The sequence below is a fragment of the Lepeophtheirus salmonis genome, chromosome 6 (assembly GCF_016086655.4).
Source record: "Lepeophtheirus salmonis chromosome 6, UVic_Lsal_1.4, whole genome shotgun sequence".
In the NCBI taxonomy this organism is placed as follows: Eukaryota; Metazoa; Arthropoda; class Copepoda; order Siphonostomatoida; family Caligidae; genus Lepeophtheirus; species Lepeophtheirus salmonis.
The window spans coordinates 25982793-26005427 of NC_052136.2; the positions used below are offsets into that span (position 1 = coordinate 25982793).

Consider the following 22635-nt stretch of genomic DNA (forward strand, 5'->3'; position numbering starts at 1 on the left):
TCAAGATAAATGACAAATTAAGATCTTATTTTTAGTTTATGTTTTTCACATGAGCATTTCATGTTCAGTGTATAATACTTATTCTTAATATATTATTGATTTCCTTATTATTAATGGTTTTTTTACTATAAAAATATACCTTATTGTTAAGACAATGATGTATATCTTCTATTCAAAGAAAATTTGTTGGAAAATACTCATAAATAGCTTAAATGCCGTCGTTGAAAGTTACAAGGTCACTAATAATAGTCTAGGAGTACGTTATTTAAATAAATAAAGTACTCCTTATGGTAGTCTACCAGATAGATGTTCCCTTTTTTAGCTTCTTCATAGCTACTAGAGTCTGTATAGTATGAAAATAAGATGTAAATTTCCCTTTTTATAGTTCATGATTGATGCTTAAAAAACATAATTTTTCAAATCTATATAATTTTTTAAAATTTTGTTATTTGATTGACAGAATCCTAAAGTCTACGAAATCTTGCAGGTATTATAACGGAGATGTCCAGAAGTGGAGGAAAATTAACTTTTTTTTTTAAACGTATTTTAAAAAGTCGAGTGTTAAGAGTAATTAAGAGTGTCTAAACTCAAACCTTTTTTACACAGAGTTGTAGCGGACAAAAAAAGTATTCGTAATCATATATAAATTAGTTCTTTAAGTCTCTTAACCTACTTAATTTTTGCTAAAAAAACAATTTTTGGAAGTCCTATAATGTCTTTGCTAAGTAAATATAATTTCTCAAAATTTTATTATTTGTTAGACAAAATCCTAAAGTTTACAGAAACATACTCGTATTCTACCAGATATGTCTGCGAGGAGAAGAAAATTAAGTTTTAAAAAAAAAAATTATAAAGTCGGTAATGAATGAATTATTTTATTATTACAAGATTAATATTTATTAAATAAATAAAATACCATGTGAGTGAAACTGATACTACATAATCTTCTACAAACAAGAACTTTATTTTTTGATAATTTATTATTGAAGGGCAAATTTATCTGTTTAAATAGTTAGTTCAATTATTTTTGACGATTTACTTTAGAAAACCTTTTACAAAATATCTTCTTTAATTTTGAGAAGTGAACGTGAAGTAAGTCCATCCTTTTTGGCCCAAAAACAAATTTTTGGGGATTTAAAATGTTAACCCAAAATGTAAGAGTTAAATAAAACACCACATGATGTTAAAAAACTACAACAACGACAAAACTTCTTCAAAACTTCTTTTATAATTAGACAAAGATCATATGAGTTTACCAACAAGAATTTGTCATAAAAATTGATGTTTATCACCTCTACAGGTTGCGTGATAGGAGCTTGTGCTCCTCCAGAAAGTACTCATTGATGAATTTCTTATTTATTTATTTAGGTTTCCAGCAGCAACTAGATATTAGAAAACTTTTGAAGTGATGTAATTAGATTGGAATGTATGACGTACAAAGTCTTGTTCTTTATTTATGTACAATTTTTTAAGATGATAAAATAACTAATATTACACGTGAATGAAGCAAGAGGTTGACTCTCTCTCTTAATTCTCTCTTTCTGTGATCATTTTCAAGGATGGAATCCCAATTAGACTCTTTATCTCATAGAGCAGATAAAGCAGAAGAGGAATTACAGACTCTGTTGAAGGAACTGGAATCTCTTCAAAAGGCTACGAATAGAACAACCAAGGCTCAGACTCAAATTCAAGAGATTCCTCCTGAATTAGAGAAACTTAGAAATGAAAATTCCAAGTTGAAATATCGTAAAGGGATTTTGGAAAGATCCGTTTCAGAAGTTGAAAAGGGCTCAAATCCTCATTCTCTTACTCCTGTCAAGGAAGGAAATGGCTCCATATTGAATAAATTAACGGCTGCTTTTAAAGGTATTTGTCATTTGATCATAATATTATTTCTAAATTCAATATTAGATATTATTATTCATTAATTATAAGTTATAACTTATTTGACTATTTATAGCCGCAGTATTAAGTGCCTATCCAAATGGCCAAGATTTCCCCTGCCCAATCACGTTGTCAAACAATAACTTTGGCGATTATCAATTCAATGGAGCCATGGGGATCAATGGGAAGCTCAAGGCACAAAATATTAAAACAAACCCTCGTGAAATTGCTCAAAATATCCTTCAACATCTTCAAACTCCCAACCCGTGGATTGAATCAACTGAAATTGCTGGCCCTGGATTTATTAATATTAAAATTAATCGAAAACAAGTATCACATAGTGTCAGGGAGATCCTAACAGAGGGTATCAAACCCCCGCCCAACACTACTCCTCGCCGGGTTGTGATTGATTACTCCTCTCCGAACGTTGCTAAAGAAATGCACGTTGGACATCTTCGCTCTACTATTATTGGAGAATCTATAAGCCGTCTTATGGAGTTTTTAGGACATGAAGTAGTAAGAATCAATCACATCGGAGATTGGGGGACTCAGTTTGGTATGCTCATTGCTCACCTTCAAGACAAGTTCCCTAATTTTACGAAAGAATCACCCCCTATTGGAGATTTGATGCAGTTTTATAAAGAATCAAAGAAGCGTTTTGACGAGGATGAAGTTTTCAAGAAGAGAGCATATCAATGTGTTGTTAGTCTACAGTCCAAGGATCCTGTATATATAACAGCCTGGCATGCAATTTGTGATGTATCCAGAAAAGAGTTTGAAAAAGTATATGCTCGTCTCGGTACGAAAGATTTAATTGAGCGGGGTGAATCATTTTACCAGGAATTGATGAAAAAGGTTGTAAAGGACCTCACAGCAGCTAACATGCTGGAGGAGGATGAGGGTCGCAAAGTGATGTTTGCTGATGGAGCAGATATCCCTCTGACAGTGATTAAATCCGATGGAGGGTTCACGTATGATACTTCGGACATGGCAGCAATCCGCCATCGCATTCAAGAAGAGCGTGGAAATTGGTTAATTTATGTTGTTGATCTCGGTCAAGCTACTCACTTGCAATCTATTTTTGCTTGTGCTAAAAAAATTGGTTGGTATGATCCCTCTAAGGTCAGAATTGACCATGTTGGCTTTGGAGTTGTTCTTGGCGAGGACAAAAAGAAATTTAAAACAAGGAGTGGGGACACCGTGAGACTTGTTGATTTACTGGATGAGGGTATTCGTAGGTCTGAAGCTAAACTCTTGGAAAAAGAAAGAGATAAGGTGTTATCGAAAGAAGAATTGGACAAGGCACGAGATGCAGTTGCTTATGGATGCATAAAATACGCTGATTTGAGTCATAACAGAACGCATAATTACATATTTTCATTCGATCGTATGCTCGAAGATAAAGGAAATACAGCAGTGTATATGTTATACGCCTACACTCGTATACGATCCATTGCTCGAAACGCTAATTTGAGTGATGATGATCTTAAATCTGCGGCCTCATCCACAGAGATTTCTCTTTCTCATGAAAAAGAATTTAAATTATCAAAGTTATTGCTTAGATTTCAGGATGTAATTGAGAAAATTGCTGATGACTTATGTATTCATACCCTCTGTGAGTACATGTATGAGGTTGCAGGAGTGTTCACTGAATTCTATGATAATTGCTATTGTGTTGAAAAGAATGAATCTGGTAAAATTATTAAAATTAATATGGAAAGGATTCTTCTATGTCACGCAACCTCTAAAGTTTTAGCCCAGTGCTTCCATATTCTTGGTATCGATCCTGTTCAAAGGATGTGAAAAAGAATAATTTTCGCGTTTAGATAATAATAATCAATCAATTATATTTCCATACTGCACAATAAATTGATTCATTAACTAATTAATTGTTAGTTGATACAAATTGTTTTTTTGTAAATGTCAATTCTACTAAATTCTTCTAATGAAATTAGGAAAATTCATACACTCAAAAATTTATTATATATTTTGTTGTTAGCTGACGATTCTATGACACTATGATTCTATGAAATTTATTAACTCTTAGCTCTACTGTCATTAGAACTACAAATCTAATAATAAAGTAATTTATTTTAAGGCGACGAATTTGCAACTTGTAATATTTGATTATATAAGTTGAGGTTTCGTGGGTACATGAGAAGACCCATCAATAAGGCATGAAAAATAAGAGCAACGAAAAAGTAAATATATAAAATATATATTGCCCTCAAAACTAGATATGTTTTTTTTTGTAAGAGCGTGAGGAGAAGGAGGGAGCGAGACATATTCTATTCCTGAATGAAAACCTTTGTTAATATTAAAGGACTCTAGGGAAAGATCGATCAAGGGAAAAATAAACAAATCAATCTAAAAACAAGGAAACTACGTTAAACACATATTCTAACGTAGTTAGTTTCTCTTTTCAAAAGGGGTGAGGCTCACTTCTTTACTTCCAGTACCAGGTACAAAAAGTACTGATCTAGATTTTAAAAGTACTTCCTTTTAAAATCGATTTTGATTCTTATAAATCTGCGGCTACTTCCAATGAAAAATCCCCCATCCCAAGGAGACTTCATGTTTTTTGATTACTTCGGAAGACCCATCACAAAATCCCTTGAGTCGAACCGAAAATCTGCCCAGTTTTTCGAAGGCTTTGGATATCCCTGAATATGGGCGTTCTGTATATTTTAATCATTTTGTAACCAGAAAGTGATGCAATTGGGCGCTCCAAAAGTGTTGTGTGTCCCACAATTTCCTGATACATTAGGAGTTGAGGCCTTTTCAAAAATTAGCAAAGGATATCACGTTAGGCCACCACATTTGATCAGTTATGTTTTTTTGACTTGACATACTTTTCTTCTTTAAGATTTTAAGGAAAGACTTCAATTAAATTAATCTCATAAGCTATATTCGGAAAGAAAGGAGATATTCGCAACAATTTGGTGATTTTGGGCACAATGTACGTGTTCCATACGCTTATTCTAATCTATGTGCATATATTTAGGTAGGTGTAGTGGCTTAAAGCTATTTTTATCCTTTAGAAGATTTCTTTATAATTCATCAACATACTATCGGGCCAACCCATGATCCTAATAATTTGAGATTTTTTCCAAAACTAAATAGTGGCCACTCTTTGAATATTATGGGTCCATAAGGACATAAAAGTTCGGTTTTCTCTCCATTCACAAAAGACCAGATTTGTAGGAAAAACTTTAAAGTATGCGTATAAATGTTTAGTTGATTTTAAAGTTTTGATAGGACTTCCTGAATGCACCATAGTTAGGTCGGCTGTATAGCGCAGACATTTTAAAGTTCAGTCAGATAGTTGAAGTCCTTTTATCGTGGCTTCTGAATGAACATCACGAAAAAGTTTGTCTAAACATATCATGAAAATTGTTGGAGACAGTGAATCTCCTTGACGGACACCCCTTTTACTCTCAAAATAACTGTACTGTTTTCCATACCTTATGGCTGTTCTGTTTCTTACTAATGTTACGCCGACCATTCGAATGATATAGTCTTCAAGAACCTTTCTGTACAAGGTTTTGATAATATATTCGTGTTATAAAGTATCATAGGCCTTGGCGAAGTCCACAGCCATTTACGTCAGCTCTTTGTTACTTTCTATACACGTTTGTAGAGTGAAAGGAATGCAGTCCATTAGCTTATGTTTCAAGAAGCCATACTGAGATTCATGTAAAATTTTATCCATTTTTAAATAATGTATGTAAAAATCTTGTAAAGACAGTTGTGCATAGTAAGAGGCCTCAAATTTTTTATGAATTTTGCATCTTTATTTTTTTTTTTAGGAATCAGTATGATATATCAGGATATTACGCATATTCAGGAAAATATCGGGCGCTCATTATCTTTTCATTAAATTGTAATACAATAGGAGCAATATAAAGTAAATATTTTTTTGTAAAATTCAAAACAAAAACCAAAATGGTCCAGGAGTTTTCTTAGATTCAGCGTTTTCTCTCAGAGTAGTTATGATTTCTTGTATCGTTAAATGTTTCTCAATGTAATTATTATCATCCGGAAGAATTGTGAATCCAAGGTTCGCATTACATCTCAGTTCTTTGCAGAAGAATGCAGATTGATGGTTACATCTGAAGATTTCTTAAGTGCTGTACAATCGAAGTACATACAGCTCAGAGAAGAAGGTTTTTATTTCTTTACATATTTCTGTAGGATCTTCAGATATTTCTCCACTTTCCAGCATGAATTACTAATCCTTGCTTTTGTTTCTTTTTTCTCCATTATATCACATTTTATCCTCAATTTAGATAAGTCTTCGATGTTGTTCCATTTTAATCTGGTTCGAAATGCTTGGTCAGAAACTCGAAAGATTTGATCCAGTTTGAATTTCTTTTCACGATCTGAAATGTCCTCTTTAATTATATTTTCAATGATATCAATTTTCCTTTTCCTATTGGAAGCTTCTCGGGCTCCAGCTTGTCTGCATATAGCTTAGATCTTTGATGGTATCTTTTGTACTTCTTAGAAGACTTTGCATCCCGTGGTCTCAATTGTTTCCACGATTCCATCATTGACTTTGAGTAGATCTAAAAGGGTTGAATTGAGTTTCCCGGCTTTTTTATGTATATGATTTGGGAAATGTATCAAATTAATTTTTTTGTAGTCCCTTATGGTCGGATATTTTGGTATCGATTGCTTTATATACCGTGACTGATTGCTTTTGAATACCACTGAATAGAAATAGGTCAATTCTTGAGGACACGGGGTTGGAGGATTTTTCAGATGAAAAGAAAGTAGGGCTATAATCTTCTACAGTTTCGGCTGCGTCATAGAGATAATTTACTTTAATGATTGATCAAAGTATTTTCTTTGTGCAGGAATTCGTGCTTCCCTTAGGATTTGTAAAGCGCCTGTTAGTGTCCAGTTCTATATTAAAGTATCCACTTATAATTATTGGCAAAAGTGTTTTACTATAAAAATTATTGTTGTCCGAATTTGGGCCATTAATTCCCAGAATATCAAAAGAAATTCCCGAAAGGTTGGAGGATACCTTTACAAGGTTCGCATCCGATTCTCGAAATTGAACTGTTGGTCTGAAGTTCTTGTTGATTAGCAGTGTGACTTCGTGTTTCGAATTTGAAAGTTGCTTGTTGAAGGCACTGAAAGTTAGATAAAAGTCCAGAAAACAAAATGATTTACTAAACAACACCTTGTATGGGGCAATATTATAATGCCCGGGTAATCAAGATGTCGTAGAAGTCTCAATAAAGCGGACCCTTCTCTCCAATTTAATCAGCGAATTATAATTGAGCGTTAAAAATTTTATCCTTTTTTACTCTTAAAAAAATCAGCAAAATAAAAGTAAGATGAATCAAACTTAGGTAAAAGTGTTTTTATTGTTTCTGTACCTTGCTCTGAACTCTACATATTTCCATTTTTAGGCTGAAAAATGATGAAAAACGACACTCTTCTTTAGATCATTATAACTTATTCATAATATATAGTGATGAGAAATATCATAGCTTATATTATAGAAAAATGATCTATATTTAATTTAAAAAAAGGTTATAGAAACTAATTCAGACGACTCAGAGATAAACGGACATCAGTTTTGGATTATGTGCTACAAGATAAATTTTTCTTTTGTCTTGAATTCATTTGTTCCCCCCCCCCTAATTGTTCAATTGTGTAATTTATAATACGATTATATGAACAAAGGGAGAATAATTATCTCATTCTCCTTCCTAGAATCTCTACAGTTGTTTGAAGATTTTTGATTTTCTTGATAGCTCTTGTATTCAAAAGTGTTGATACCAGAATTCAATATTGCCCAATCAAAGGCTATATAGTATATATATTGTATTTCACTCTTCTCCGCCTCGAATATCTCCACGAACATGGTACCAGGTGTCGAGGATATGTGCTCTACATTTCGTGATATACTTCACTCCCTTATTGATAAGTACGTTCCCAAAAAAAATCTCATAATAATAAAGGATCTCCATGGACTAATCGGAGTATCATCTTATTAGCAAAGAAGAAAGGAAAAGCCTAGTGTTAATACAAAAAACCCCTATGTCCTCAAAACTTAGAAAAGTATAAAGCTCTCCAAAATTATGTTAAACTTCTGGTGTCTTCGAGTAGACGTAAAATTTGAAGATAAATTGTTATTTAACTTTGATAAAAATAACCTTAACCTGCTTTCTCTTACATGAAATACAAATCGGGGCCTCTCAATATGACTTTTAACGAATTTGAATTGGTTGACGGTACTCGAATGAACGACGACCATAGCATAGCAAATCTTTTAAAGACTTCTTTCACTCAGTTTACTCAACAGATTCTGAGACTTCCTACATTGATCAACCCCTCCACATAACTGTCCTCACCTATTCAAGATTTTCTTTGCAGAATCAGTTGTCCTAAAAGACATTTCATCCCTCAATAGTTCTTTCTCGTAGGTTCCTGATGGTATTTGTGCTTTCTTCCGGAAGAAGCTTAGTAATGTTATTTACTCCCCCCTTACAATGATTTTCAACAAGTCAATGCAGAAGGGAGTGGTGCCGTTTGACTGGAAATGCGCCAATATTATCCCAATATACAAAAAAGGAAGCCATAAGGATGTTCGTAATTACCTACCAATTTCCATCACAAGCCAGATCTCTCGACTAATGGAGAAGTTAATCAACTCTGAAGTGTGAAACTTTTTGTACAAACACAATTTGATATCTCCCAGACAACATGGATTCTGCAGTGAAGGGTCTTGTATTAGAAACCTGTTATCATTCTGAGATGATGTTGCTCGAAGTAAGGACTCCTCACTGAATACATATGTCTTATAATTTGACTTCAGCAAGTAGTTCGACAAGGTGCTGCATGATGGGCTCGAGCAAAAACTATATTGTATTGGGATTGGGGGTGAACTATTGGAGTGGATTTTATCTTGGCTCAGAAATCGAGAAAATCGAGCTCTGATAAAAGGCATTGGATCAGCTTCAGAAAGTCCCATCCTCTGTACCTCAGGGTAGTGTCCTTAGACTTGTCCTCTTCTTTGTCTATCTTAATGACCCCTGTGATAACCTCAGATCCAAAATATATATGTATGCTGACCACACAAAGCTTGCTTGCCACTCAAAAGAGGAGGCCAAACATGACCTCAGATAATTTCTGAGATGGAGCGACCGTTGGAGAGTTCCTGTAAATCTTGAGAAGAGTTTCTTTATGATTTTTGGCGGTGCTATTGATCTTGGAGAAATGAAGAATGTGGTTGTCTTTAAGGATCTTGGAGTGCTGACATCTTCTAATATGAAATTCAGCACTCACATTTCCAATATTGTTAGAAAAGCAAACAGAGCGCTTGGATTTATTAAAAGGAGTTTTAAAACCAGAAATATGAAGCTGATGAAGAAGCTTTATGAAGCATATGTTAAGCCTATTTTAAACTACGCTTCTCAGTTGTGGGATCCAATGTATAGAAAGGAAATTAGAGCTCTTGAAAATGTACAGAAACGCTTGATTAAGATGGTTTGCGACGATATATCCCTATGAGTTTGGTTTACATCTACTTGAGCTGTTGTCGCTTGAAAAGAAGAGGAAACTGCAGGATGTGGTTATGATATTAAAAGTTATTAATGGGCTCTGTCATTGTAATATCAAGCCCAATGTATGTAGTAAGGTATACAACACTAGGCTGTCTTCCAATTTTTACTTAGTTCAGCCATCGGCAAATACTAATTACCTCCAACATAGCCTTTTTAATCGAACTATACGGATATGGAACAGCCTCCCCGAAGAGGTGAGAAGAACATATTCACCTTGCGGTTTTAAGAGACTTTTAAAAAATAATCAACATCTACTTTAATTCCACACAACATTATATCATTTCATTTTAACATATTATTTCATTATATTTTATAATATTGTTTTATTATACTTTATCATGAGTCGACAATATATTTTTAGCAAACCAACCAAATATATAAATAAAAATTAAAAAATAAATAGTAATTCCATAATTAAGAAGAATTTGCTTTTTTTCTATTTCTTTTTTGATGAAAGTTTGTGGGATATAATACGTGTAACACAATGACATGTATATTTCTATAAAATACTAATTTACAGATTTTTCGTGATTTTGTGCTCACGAAATCTCTTTTTCAACTGAAAACTTTCATAACATTAAAATCACTATGTGATAAAGATTTAAAACATTTTAGCTTTAAGAGATATATATGAATCATCAGTGATAGACCATGTCTATATCCAAATGTTGCTAATTAATGAAATGATTTAAAAGATTATGTTATACTTTTGTGCAATTTTTAGCAAATTAACAGTTCTTTCATAGTTCGAATTCTTCTTATGTACCTACAACAATTACTTGTCAGTATTAAATATTAACTTACACTATTGACGTTGTTTATTGATATTTGAAAGAAGATTCAAAGAATATTATATTTGTACTAATTAAGGATTATCCGGCGTTCCTCGGGCTAAGGAGGGAGAGGGAGATCACGTTGTAAATGTTCTAATTAATTGAGAAAATTAAAAAATTATTCAGAAAATAATTCTATATACTAAGAATTATAATATGAATGTTTCGTTGTTGTCTAAAAAGATCCTGATAATTCTGTTTCTCTTGGATTCTTCACACTATATCAATCCGGTGAAGTAAAGGAATCTACAAAGTCTCATAATCGCAAACCCCCTCCCCTCAAAAAAATACTCTTATTATGCCTTTTGTAACCTTAGTACTATTATTATGAATATATAAAAAATAGTGTGCTATAAACTTCAAATAACATACCAACATTTATGTATCTAAAAATTGTCTAGAAGAGAAGTCTATTTTCTATTTACTTCAAAAAATTGAAGAAAATTGAAAAAACCTTTTTTGCACAAAATTTGAAAAAAAAAATAGTTAATAGAATTTATTGAACACAAAAAACAAAAAAGTTCTGAAGAATAATGCTGCCGAAAAAATAACTCTAGATAACTGGTTCATTTTTGCAAATCTTTTAATATATAACATAAAAATTATGTTACAAAATATTCCGAAAATTGAAAATATTTCAGCGGAAAGTTAGAGCCTCAAATTTTATGTCCAAAATGTATCGTTTTATGGCATTTCTTTTAAAAATATTGAAAATGGACGCTTGATGAAAAAATGGGGGCAAAAGAGAGAAAAATTGAAAAATTATTCAGAAAATGACAGATATTTCAGTTCAAAATCGATTTTTATTTGGCAAATGCATATGCAAACCAATCTCCAAACAAATTTCTTCAAACTTTATTCTATTTACCAATCCCACATTCCATTGAAAGTTTATTTTTTTTGCACCTGAAATAAACGAAATTGCAATTTTCACCAATTTCTTTTTTTTACTCTTTATAACTTTTTTGATTTTGAATAAATTTAGAAAACGTAGTTATTCGTATAGTTGTTTTTTGAAACTCCAATCACTTATTGATAAATAATTCAACCCCCTTGAGCTGCAAAAAAAAGGTTTTTGTGTTTTGGGTATAGCATAAACCCCCTTATATGACACGCCCAAAAATTGACACCCCGTCTTAGCACGTCCCAGCTCAAAAGAGGGGCCCATGCAAAATTTCATCCCCCTAGGTTCAAGGGTGTGGGAACGTATAAAGGGCATCTAAACATAGACACACAATCTCTCTTTTAGATGTACACTTTTGAACAAATACTCCTTAAATCATTTTGATATTCATCTAACCAATATTACATATATTTTTTGGAATGGGCTGGAAGGGTTGTAGCCCACACCAAATTAAGGAATTTTTGATTTTTACTAAAAAATTTACTATTTGAAATTTAATTTAATTGTTCAAATTTTTTTACCAAAAAATTTAATTTTCTGTGAATAGCTATGGATGTTTGAAATTTTTCTCCAAAAATTTAATATCTGAATATTAAAAATATAATTTTAGAAATTTTTTTCCCATAAAATTAAATTATTTGAGAACAGCAGAGATTTTTGAATTTTCTTTAAATTATAAACATTTTAAATAATAATCAATAATTAATTAATTGCTTGAATATTTTATTGTTACACAGGTACATGCTTATTTCTTACTCATGTTCGTACGAATTACAGAAAAAATCCCTACCTCAGGCAAGTGAATACAACCATACATGATGATACATGTATGGAGCCCATAATGTAAGCATGAACGCGCCTTTTCGAGAGAAAAAAAAAGTAAAATAAACTAACAGTTATCAACCCACACGCGCCTTCATTTTACTTTCCTAAGAAATACATAGTTACAGAAGAAAGATAGAACCATCACAGTTCAAAATTATTCTACCTGTAAACAGTCATAATAGGGCAGCAAAAGGTGATATTTTTCAGTGTATGTATATGTACTAGGTTCATAGTACAATAATTACGTAGAATACTTATGGTCAAATGGAGTACAATTCTCTAAAATATTGATAATATTTTAATTCGCCAAGTTTGACCAAAACCATCTTTATTTTGGATAGTAACATCATCTATAAAGTTTAGAGGTAAATTATATTCACGCACTCATATTAATTTTCATTTGTGTTGAGCTAACCAGACTTCTATAAATTAATTTATATCATGCATGGTTTATTAATCATTATTTTAAATCATTTCTTGGTCAAATTACTTCGCTAAAGTATGTGTAAGTTAAACCAATATAACCTTGAAAACAAAAATGTTTTAGCATGACACGTATATGTATATAGTATAAAAATACAACTGTCATTTTCATGATTTGATCATTTTTCAGATGTTACTGCCAAGAATTTTAGGCCTTCTATTTTTCATTAAAATTATCAAAGGATACACGATCGGTGCTCCTGATAGTGCGTGCAAACAAATGCAACCAGGGCATGATTTCGACCCAAAGCCTTTAAATGAGTCTCCGTTTGAAATTATTTTAGCAAGTAATGTCGTGGAACCTGGTGGCTCATTGGAATTGAAATTGCGTTCCTCCACTCCATTTAAAGGTTTCATTATTCAAGCACGAAACATGTCAGATTTAAGTACCCAGGTTGGGAGTTTTGAAACAGAGTCTGGTCAGTCAAAATATATGACTTGTGGAAAGGGAATTCATAATTCCATAACTCATCAAGGTAATAATCTTAAATCTGAAGTGAGTGCTAAATGGTTCGCTCCTTCTGATGTATCTGAAGGAGAACAAATTGTTTTTCGATACAGTGGTTTGGTCCTCTACGATTCCTATTGGGTAAGGATGGAAAGTGATCCCGTTACTTTTTCTAAGCGAGAAGTTGAAGAAACAACTCAGGAGCCAATTACAACTTTGAGTAGTGCAGAAATAGAAAAAAATAAAAAAGGCCCTGGAATAGCAGTCGAGGCTGATACAGCCGAAACTGTAACAACCCTTTCTACCTCTACTTCAACAACAACTACAACAACAACCACAACCACTACAACTACTACCACGACTACAACGACTACAACAACAACAGAAAAAACAAAAGTTGAATCTGACCATTCAATTTACGAAGGTTGTGGGCTGATGAAATCCTGTTTTGGAATGCCTAGAGGATGCGTAAACACAAAGGACTGCTCTTCTATAGTTGCATACGAACTAAATGGCCTTAATTTAAAGTTCAGTATGATTGGAAAGAGCTCCGGTTATGTAGCAGTTGCTTTGTCCGAAGATTCAAGAATGGGAGATGACCTAACGACTTCATGCTTCTATGACTATGGATTGGATAAAATTGATGTAATTAGTGGATATAATATTGGATATTCGAATAAAGTTTTGAAGCCTCCTCAATTGGGGATTGTACCTGGTAGCTTTAGTGGATCTTATGAAGATGGTTTTATATCATGTACCTATGAGAGAGAAGAAAGAATAGTTCTCAATGATCCTAAGAAATCATATTCACTTCTCAAAGATGCTTATGTTTTGTTTATTGCCAATGGCCCTTACATAGACGGATCCATTCGTCAACACAATCAAAAATTATCGTCAGGAGAAAAGCAAGCCTTAGGACTCACAGAAAAGATTTCTGGAAAGTCGAGATTATACTTAATTTTGCATGGAAGTTTAATGATTGGAGCCTGGATTTTCGCTGCTCCTATTGGAATGATAATTTCAAGATATTTTAAAACAACATGGACAGCTACAAAGATTATCAAAAAAGACGCTTGGTTCTTATGTCACTGGTTCCTCATGATAATCGTAATCAGTTTAACCATTGTTGCAGTCGTTTTTATCTTCATGGAATTAGAATTTTCATGGTCTGCAGTTCCAATTAAAGAGAATCCTCACGCCCTTTTAGGCGTTATTACCGCAGGCCTTTGCTTGCTTCAGCTTTGTATTGCACTTATGAGATGTGGACCAACACATCCTAGGAGATCCATATTTAATTGGATTCATTGGTTAGTTGGAAACTCCACTTATATTCTTGCCATCGTTACTATTTTCTTTGCTGTTGATTTAAACAAAGCACAGCTACCTAAGGAAATGGATTGGATCCTTGTGGGATTTGTTGGATTTCATTTCTTTGTTCATCTCATTTTTAACTTTTTGAGTTGCTGCAATCGAGATAAAAATAATGAAGTATTTTTGGGACGTGGGTCCTATCCTGATTATGATGAACTCAAACGAGATTCTCCTGGAGCAGGATCCAGGAAATTCATGCTTTCATTTTATATCATTATTAATATTTTAATTACGTGTTGTTTAATTTTATTTATTGTTTTTGCTCCAATCTCTGATTTTTTTATGACAATTAGTAAATTGATATAATATTCTTTAAATCATTATAATAATAATAGTAAAGTTGAATCTCCTGATTAAGTCAAATACTAGTTCAATAATAAAAAATAATTATGTACCCTTTATATTTTAATTTCTATGATTAAATTTGAGACGTAACACTATTTTATCTTGTCTCTAGTACCTATAAATACGTATTTATTATTTAATATCTAAAAATGAAGGTTTTTTTAGCCAGCATATGGTTATTAATTATTATTATAATCACGCATTGCATTTGTACACACAATATGTTGTTATTATGATATTAAATTGTTATGAGGACCCAATCTGACGACTTCTTTGAATAGAGTCAAATTACTTCACAAGCGTGACATAAATAGTACTTAAGAGTAGGTATTATTGCAAAAACTTAATACACAGCTCGACCTAGCTAATGATGTAGCGTTCGTAATCCAAAGATTGTGTAATAGATACAATTCTTAGATATCTTAAATACTTTTCAATTATAATATTATTAATAAAGGAGTAAAAATGCACTTGAAAAAAATAACATTTTTTTTGGCAATTTACATCTCTGAGGCATCAAAAACTTCCTTGTGTCCTTGAGAGATTCGTGCGCTAACTATTATCTATTAAATGTCAGATAAGTACAAATTATAATTTAAATAATATAATCCATGACCTCTTTCTCTTTTTATGTTCTTTAGTTATTAGATATTCAAATCCCTCTTAGTCAATGTATTTCCAATGCCAATTAAATGTCAAGGGTAGTCTAATTGCGTCAAAAATATATTTATTGTTTTTCAATGAGCTATGAATCATAGAAATATTATTTACAAGAGTTTTGTATTCTAAAAACCATCTAATGAAGTTTTATCAAAATTTATTGAAAATTTGTCCATTTTATTTAGTAAAAATATCACCTTTGAGCCCCTAAGATACCGTCTCCTTTAATTATAATGCAATTTATGACGTCAGTAAAAAAGCTCCTTAGAGATCAAAGTTATTATTTTGATGATATCACGCATGATGTCCCGACTATCAGTGGCGGTGCTATTACGTCACATAAATATCATTATATTATATATATAATACTATAATGGGCGCTCGATAGAGCGCAAAATCTCTCCCTAAAATAAAATCGAGTTGTAATCTCAATAAATTCAAAAATTATGGTCGATTATGTACTTTTTATGTTTTGTTACCTTGGCTTCTCAAAATTTAATGGACATCTACTTTGACCATATATAATCCTCGTAACAAGTTTGATCAAAATCGATCACTAACTTTTAGCTTAATCCTGCTATATGGGTTCCTTATAAGTCGTCTATCGTATTATTCCTCTATTACACCTCTTTCTCTTCGGTCGTTCCTGGATCCCTGGTTATAAATAGTTTATGTCTATCAACTTCGTCAAGATACAACACAAACAAACTTAATAACAAACAGAGGCAAAAAGATTGTTGTAGAGTTAATAAATATGGCACATAGAGGAGAACCATCTACATTTAAAATAGCATTAGTACAGGGAAAATATTATAAGTATATTTACCTATATATTAAGTATTTTTAAAACAATTTACACCAAAGATAGGGGCAAATTCTTCTTTCAGTTGAAGATTATAATACCACATAGATATATTAAAGAATTAACAAACGCACTTCCATTTCCAATCACTAAACTATGTTTCTCCTTTATCAAAATTTCATCGTCCCTATTATTATTATTTTTTTTCCTTTTTTGGTTCATTCTTTAATAGATCGTCGCAGTGTTAACATCTCCCTCTGAATGAGGAATTCCTCCTTACTTTTGGTGTTTTTTTTAATTTTTAATCTATATTATTAAAGTAAAGTTTGTTATGTATCTCTAAGCAGTAAAATCATTTTTGATTTAAATAATAACAATGTAGTCATATTGATGAAATTAGACTTTTTGTATGAAGCATACAGCGTGCGTTTCATATTTTAAAAAAAATGGAAGTTGAAGTACCCTTATAGGAGGTCACGTTTTTTTTTCTCCTTTAAAATTAAAGGCAATCGTCAGTTTTTTAAAATGTTTTACAGATAACAAGATGATCATTGCTGAGTCTCAAATTTGATTGTGAAGGGCTGGAGTAGTTTTTTGCCATAAAGTAGACATTCACAAAAGTTTTGAAGAAAATTTTCTTACTTTCGGATAAATTAAAATTAAAATATAGCTGGTTAATAATAAAACGGATAAAATGATCCTTCCTCTTCTGTCATTGACTACAAAAGTTTTTTCACCATTTTGATGTTAGAGAGGGTAGAAAAGTTGGTTTTTAATTTAAAAAAGAAAGAATAGTGCTTATATAGGAAAATCACTGAATGAATTCAGTCCTACAAATATGATCAACCTCTTAATGGAAACTGGCTAGCCATTGAAAAATATGTTAAAAGACAAATAACTTTGCCTTGAAGGCCATAAAGGAGTTGAAATAGCATAAAAAACATGGCAAATTCTCCGTCATAGTTTTAGTGAATACACTGAGGCAAGCATGAACTATCAAGTTTTTCCTTGATTTCTTCAAACTTAAGGATTTTATCCTTTTCCAATAAGGCAGATATATTTTTATAAAGGATTTTTTTTTATTCTTAGCTCTGAAAATTCAAATTGAGTTAAAAGTAAAGAATAGTAATATTTGGGCGTTAGTTACATCAACATTCTTGATCGACATAGATGTAAAAGATTTATTCCTCTTGTGTACGCGAAGCTTTTTGAATCCGAATAAAAGAAATACAGCATCGTTTCAAAAACGTTGTTGAGTCCACGAAGCCATAGAAAAAAGTTATCCTTGCTTGCTTTTGTTTTGACGGTCCTCATTAATTATTATATACAGTGTCATTGTGTTTTCTTTCTTTCAATTTTATATTTAACGAATAATTCTAATAGGGGGTTAAAGTAAACAAAGAGGTTCAAGGTAAATCCACCAAATGACGTTATTTGTAACAGCCCTATATTTTTTCTTTTATACTTCTTATGATAAGCTCTGAGGATTAAAATCTCTTAAAATATGGACTTTAAAACAAGTTATTCTGACTGAATATCGACGGAGCTGAAGTGTGAACTTTCACGAATAGGTGCCCGGACTCATGGAAGGAAAACCCAATTGATTGAGGGTCTTCCATCATAGGATTAGAATGATGATTTCGTCGGCTCATCTATTCAGATTACTGAAGAGAATTCAATGCCATTCGGGCAAGACTCTTCAGAACTATCTTTGAATGCAATAGATTGGACATCCACCCTATGACAAATATTCATTTTTGCCACTATGTTAGCTAACACTAGATGGGAAGTTGTTCTCAGAACCAAGATCTGGCTTCAATACGCAAAGGGATTAAGTTATGTAGCTCAGTAATGGCTATGATATTTTTTAACCCTGATGATGAGAAGAGGTTCTTTACGGGAATCGTAGGAACCGAAATGAAGAGTGTTTTTCACAACATAAAGCTTATTGTAGCAACATCAAAAGAGGTTTTAAGCAGCAACTGGGAATATGCTGGTGGGATTGGGGCTCACCCTATGTGCAAGGACATAGTATCTGCCCTCATAGTTTTGGAAGACTTTATCTCTAATGGGACCGTTAACGTGCTTGAATCTTGTACAGAACAGTTGCAATTATTCAAAAGTAAAATTAGCTCATGGGGAACCTATTTAAATAGAAGAAATCGTTTGAACTTTGTTACAGTTCTATCACCCTCAAAAATTCATATCTTAATTAATGCAATCTACATATAAGGTACCCACGTTGATGATTATCCTAACCCTAAAGGCTTCCGAAATAGAAAAGCATATTCGGATGAGCTGCGAATTAAAACAATAAATTGCAGCTATTGTTCAGGCGTCGACATCTCATGGAGATATACATTTGGATCTGCCGATCTCCAATCAGCCGTACCTGTTCACGATTATTTAATACAGTCATTTACTCATTTTTAGATAAAGATTGTGTTAAATTATATGAGTCAGAAATCCTAAGTATTGAGGTAGAAACAAGGCAGCAATCAATACCAAACTTATGGAAAGAAAAAAAAAGTAGCAGTTCACTGCATCCTGACTTGGCGACGTTTGCAAGTCTACAGGATGATGAGATTTCAATACACTAGCTGAGTCTATTTTTCGAATACCAACTTTTGTTTCTGTCGCTATATTCCATGGTGAATCTCATGAGTAGACTTAGGATTTTTAAGCTATTTTTTGGACCAAAATTGGCAAAAAAAGAGTGCAAGTTTTTTTAAACATTAGTAGTTGAAAAAAAATGAAGTTGGCGAGATCTTCAGGAATCTTGTTAGACGGAGGCATCTCATCATCACCACCACCACTGATATTAGGTCTAACCTTTTGTATAAGTGGAAGATCAGAATAAGGGAGTTTGGCGCAAAAGTATTTATTATTTGTTGCAAGATTCAATTGGGATTATTCAACAGTCAATTTTGTGCCAATTTTATTCGTCCTCAAATTGGTTGTTGTCGGAATGTGGCTCCCTCACATATCCGATCATGTAATCATAACCTTGATTTCCTTATATACATATTTTACCTCAAAAAAAGAGAGGCTGATGAAGGGTTAGCTGGACTTTATGGACACATATGGGGAAAACCAATCAAATCATTTTATACTGGTCCTAAAAATATTGATAAAATTGGTTGTTCGAGGCGTAAACTTTAAAAAAAAAAGAAGGAAGAATTGGGCTAATCTAAAGGACCCAAGGACTTGAGTCCAGCAGCTGCAGGAAGAAAGAAGGAGAAAAGAAGCAAAACAATAATACAATAACAATAATTTGAAATCGAATCGTTCAATTCAAATCAAAGATTTTGACGGATTCATTTTTGTAAATCGGAGCAGTCGTCATGTGGTAGGTGGATTACAAATATAAGAGAAGCCCACTTAATTCGCTCAGTCACTTCCCTAATTCCTAGATCGAGATCAACTCGTCAAGAGTTCCCTGGATGGATGGATGAATTATCATTGTTTACTGCCTACCTATGCGAGTAGTATGCATTGCCAGCAGATGAGTTGTGAACACATTAGTAATTTTTTGATCAAATAGAAAAGTTCAAAAGCAAGTTTTCCTCAAGTGAATTTCTATCCTGTGTCTCATATTCCATTCGGATTCGTCTCCATCGGAAGATGCCTTGCTATGGATTGCTTTCAAGCAGAGTTTATTCTAATAGACAACAAATAGTGTGGATATAATACCATGTAAATTATTTTTTTCATACCTTTTATATGCCCTCGTGTCAAACTGCATAGTGAACGAAACAATCATAGCAATAAGAACTTTGGAGCTGTATCATAAGGACCTTCACACTGCCTCAGGTGTCCACAAGGTTTCCCCAAATTTCCCCGTGAGATTAAATTCCTTTTACAAATATATAGTTTCTATTAAAAATATGTTATTTTCAAATGACTAGAGTTTACAAAAATGTCATTGGAAAACTAAACCTTTTCTAATATATCTTTTTCATCAATACATAATAGAAAATCAGATTACCGATAAACGGTTACCCCTTAGTACATACGTTAAGATAAAAAATTAGAAACTTAAGAATATTAAATTAAAATCAAATAATAAGCATGAATGTGAAAATAAAAACATCATATAATTTGTAAGGACTGATCCAATTGTTCCAAATTCATATATTCATTTTCAGTTCTTCTAATTCTAATTTTACTATGGAAGAATAGAATCTCAAATCAATCTATTGTTTTATATATCCGGATACATGGCCTCTTCCATAATTAAGTTTTCAAAATTGAAGATTGTGAACCTATTTGATTTCCGAGAAATCAATAACTTATGTTGTGTGAATTTTCTGGCGGAGATCGAGATCTCATCGAAACTTAAGTGTAAAAAACAACATCATTTTGCTAATTATATTGCTAATGTTAGATTTAAATATTTTAATATATCTAGCAAAAATCTCATAAATGAGGCTAATAGTAGCATACACTCTTATTGTGATTATGCAAGTTTTTGATAAAAATTGATAAATTTTCTTCTATATTTTGAACTTTCATTTTGTTTCCTTAAATAAAGGATTTACTCTAAAAATATTGTTTTATTCAGATCTTAAAATAATAATATAGGTATAAATCAAAGAAAAACAGGACAAAATATAACCGATGAAGGTGGGTTTTGGCAGGTAGATTTTCCTTCGAAAAATATCATCAAAAGCTGTAGTCTAATCTAACTAGAACCCAAACTTTATTTATTTATTTTATACCAGTGTTGAAAAACAAAAGTACAAAAAAAAGGTAAAACGATCAATTTTTGAGTAATACAGCGATATCTCACAAATTCTAAGTCTACTCATGAATTTTCAGCCAAAATAAAATATTATTATGCTACCGATAACAAAGTTAAGGAATGTGGGTTGTTGACTAATCCTGAAAATAACTTTTTGGCTGGCTCTCCTGATGGATGTGTCAGTAAAAAAGCTATTCTTAAAATTAAATTAACCATTTCAGAACGAAATTAAAAAAATAGTCCAGGCCCCAAATGTTCATTCTTAGAAATTCAAAATGGAGAAAGAAAGATGAAAAAGAGTCATAATTACTTTTACCAGATTCAAGGGCAGCTTCCTATAAGTAAGGAAAAATACTATTCTATTATCTATTTTTAAGGAGTAAGTGATCTTAATAAGATTGTGAATTCTTCTCTCAGAACAGTTCAGTACGTATCCCAGACCCATAGGTAAACTCTGATTTTCTTGTAGACTGTCTAGGAACTAATATTTACTATATTATACCAAAAAGTTACATAAAACGAAGCAGACTTATAAAATGTGTCCTCCTTTTATAGTTTTATTGCAATCAAATTCTCCTTGGATAATTTTATATGTCTTAGTGAGTCCTGTGACTCACTCAACATGAATTCGCATAGATGCAATTTGTGTTGGCGTTGGTGTATTAACTGTTACTCTAATATAAAAAATTGAGCCACATCTTCAAAACTTTCCTAACTGAAGTTCGATGTATTTTGAAGAAAATTGAAAGCTCCAAATCATCTTACAGAGCTTCATAAAGGTCAAGAAAAGCTCATCGTTTTGCGTTAAATCATAATTTTTATAGTTCAAATGATCGACAGTTAAAATAATTAATGTCTTTCATCCTTGAATAGTAAGAAAATGCTGAAAAATAACAGTTTCAATATTTAAGACAAACTTGTAATTGTTTTACGCACCAGAAGAGTCGTCAACAAAATTTTCAATAGGAAAAACGGGTCAAATGAGATTTTCTCCATTAATGAAGGTTAGAACGTTTTTTGATGTTGTGAAAGTACTTTGTCTTGAGTATTATCAGAACATGCTTGATCCTCATTTTCAGTCATAACATCACTGTCTCCACGTCCATGGAAAGATCGCCCATTTGAATATCATAGACATATGCCTAATAAAAGATAGTTATACATGAGAACTCTCTTACTTCAGCTTGACTTTCTTTTGGTTGAATATTAAAAAAGTTGGTGTCTATTTCCATTATACTAGGTCGTTTTTCTGCTCTATCATGACGAGCTGAGTCTCCCTGCTTCACTTTTGACAATGGAAAAAAGAGGGAACTGCATCAGCTCGCAAGAGCAGGTTTAATCTTCATCCAAAGACTTTGTGACTTTGCTTTGAATCCAGGAAATTATCCGGCTAGAAGTTGCCCTATATAAATTTGAGCTCACCTCTCGGCAATTGTCCTAGAACTGGTTCACACTTTGAGGTGAAAGTTTTTGGCCTTCAGGAAAGAAAGAATAATGATAACCACTTGAGAAAATAAAAAAAACGTTGTCCAGGTTATCAACTTTAAAAAGTGCTCAGGATTTCCAGCCTTAAATATACAATGTTCTCCCATTTCCTTTTATTTTTTATTATGACGTGCTGAGTGCCTTTACCTACACACGCCCGTTGCTACATAGTTTTATTTTAGATCAAGAAGTCACGCATAGAGTTATAAATCATAAGCATTTTTTAGTGCCGATTTTTTTGTTCTTGCCAACCTGAACAGTGTTTTCT

The 22635-nt window shown here is 32.4% G+C and overlaps 2 protein-coding genes across 2 annotated transcripts; both read left to right on the forward strand.

The window, feature by feature from the left end:
* The first annotated feature begins 1015 nt into the window (after positions 1-1015).
* ArgRS (arginine--tRNA ligase-like protein) lies at positions 1016-3792 on the forward strand. The gene is made up of 3 exons (XM_040714328.2): positions 1016-1300; positions 1369-1866; positions 1961-3792. The coding sequence occupies exons 2-3, from the start codon at positions 1560-1562 to the stop codon at positions 3685-3687; spliced, it is 2034 nt and encodes a 677-aa protein (XP_040570262.1). The 5' UTR covers positions 1016-1300; positions 1369-1559; the 3' UTR covers positions 3688-3792.
* Positions 3793-5903: 2111 nt separating this feature from the next.
* On the forward strand, positions 5904-14798 carry LOC121119877 (putative ferric-chelate reductase 1 homolog). The gene is made up of 2 exons (XM_040714698.2): positions 5904-12394; positions 12643-14798. The coding sequence occupies exon 2, from the start codon at positions 12643-12645 to the stop codon at positions 14635-14637; it is 1995 nt and encodes a 664-aa protein (XP_040570632.1). The 5' UTR covers positions 5904-12394; the 3' UTR covers positions 14638-14798.
* Positions 14799-22635: the final 7837 nt, after the last annotated feature.

Bases quoted from the DNA above. Each gene is read 5' to 3' on its own strand.
- ArgRS (XM_040714328.2), top strand. From the start codon at position 1,560: ATGGAATCCCAATTAGACTCTTTATCTCATAGAGCAGATAAAGCAGAA. The intron at 1,867-1,960 runs GTATTTGTCATT...GACTATTTATAG, and splicing joins ATTAACGGCTGCTTTTAAAG to CCGCAGTATTAAGTGCCTAT.
- LOC121119877 (XM_040714698.2), top strand. From the start codon at position 12,643: ATGTTACTGCCAAGAATTTTAGGCCTTCTATTTTTCATTAAAATTATC.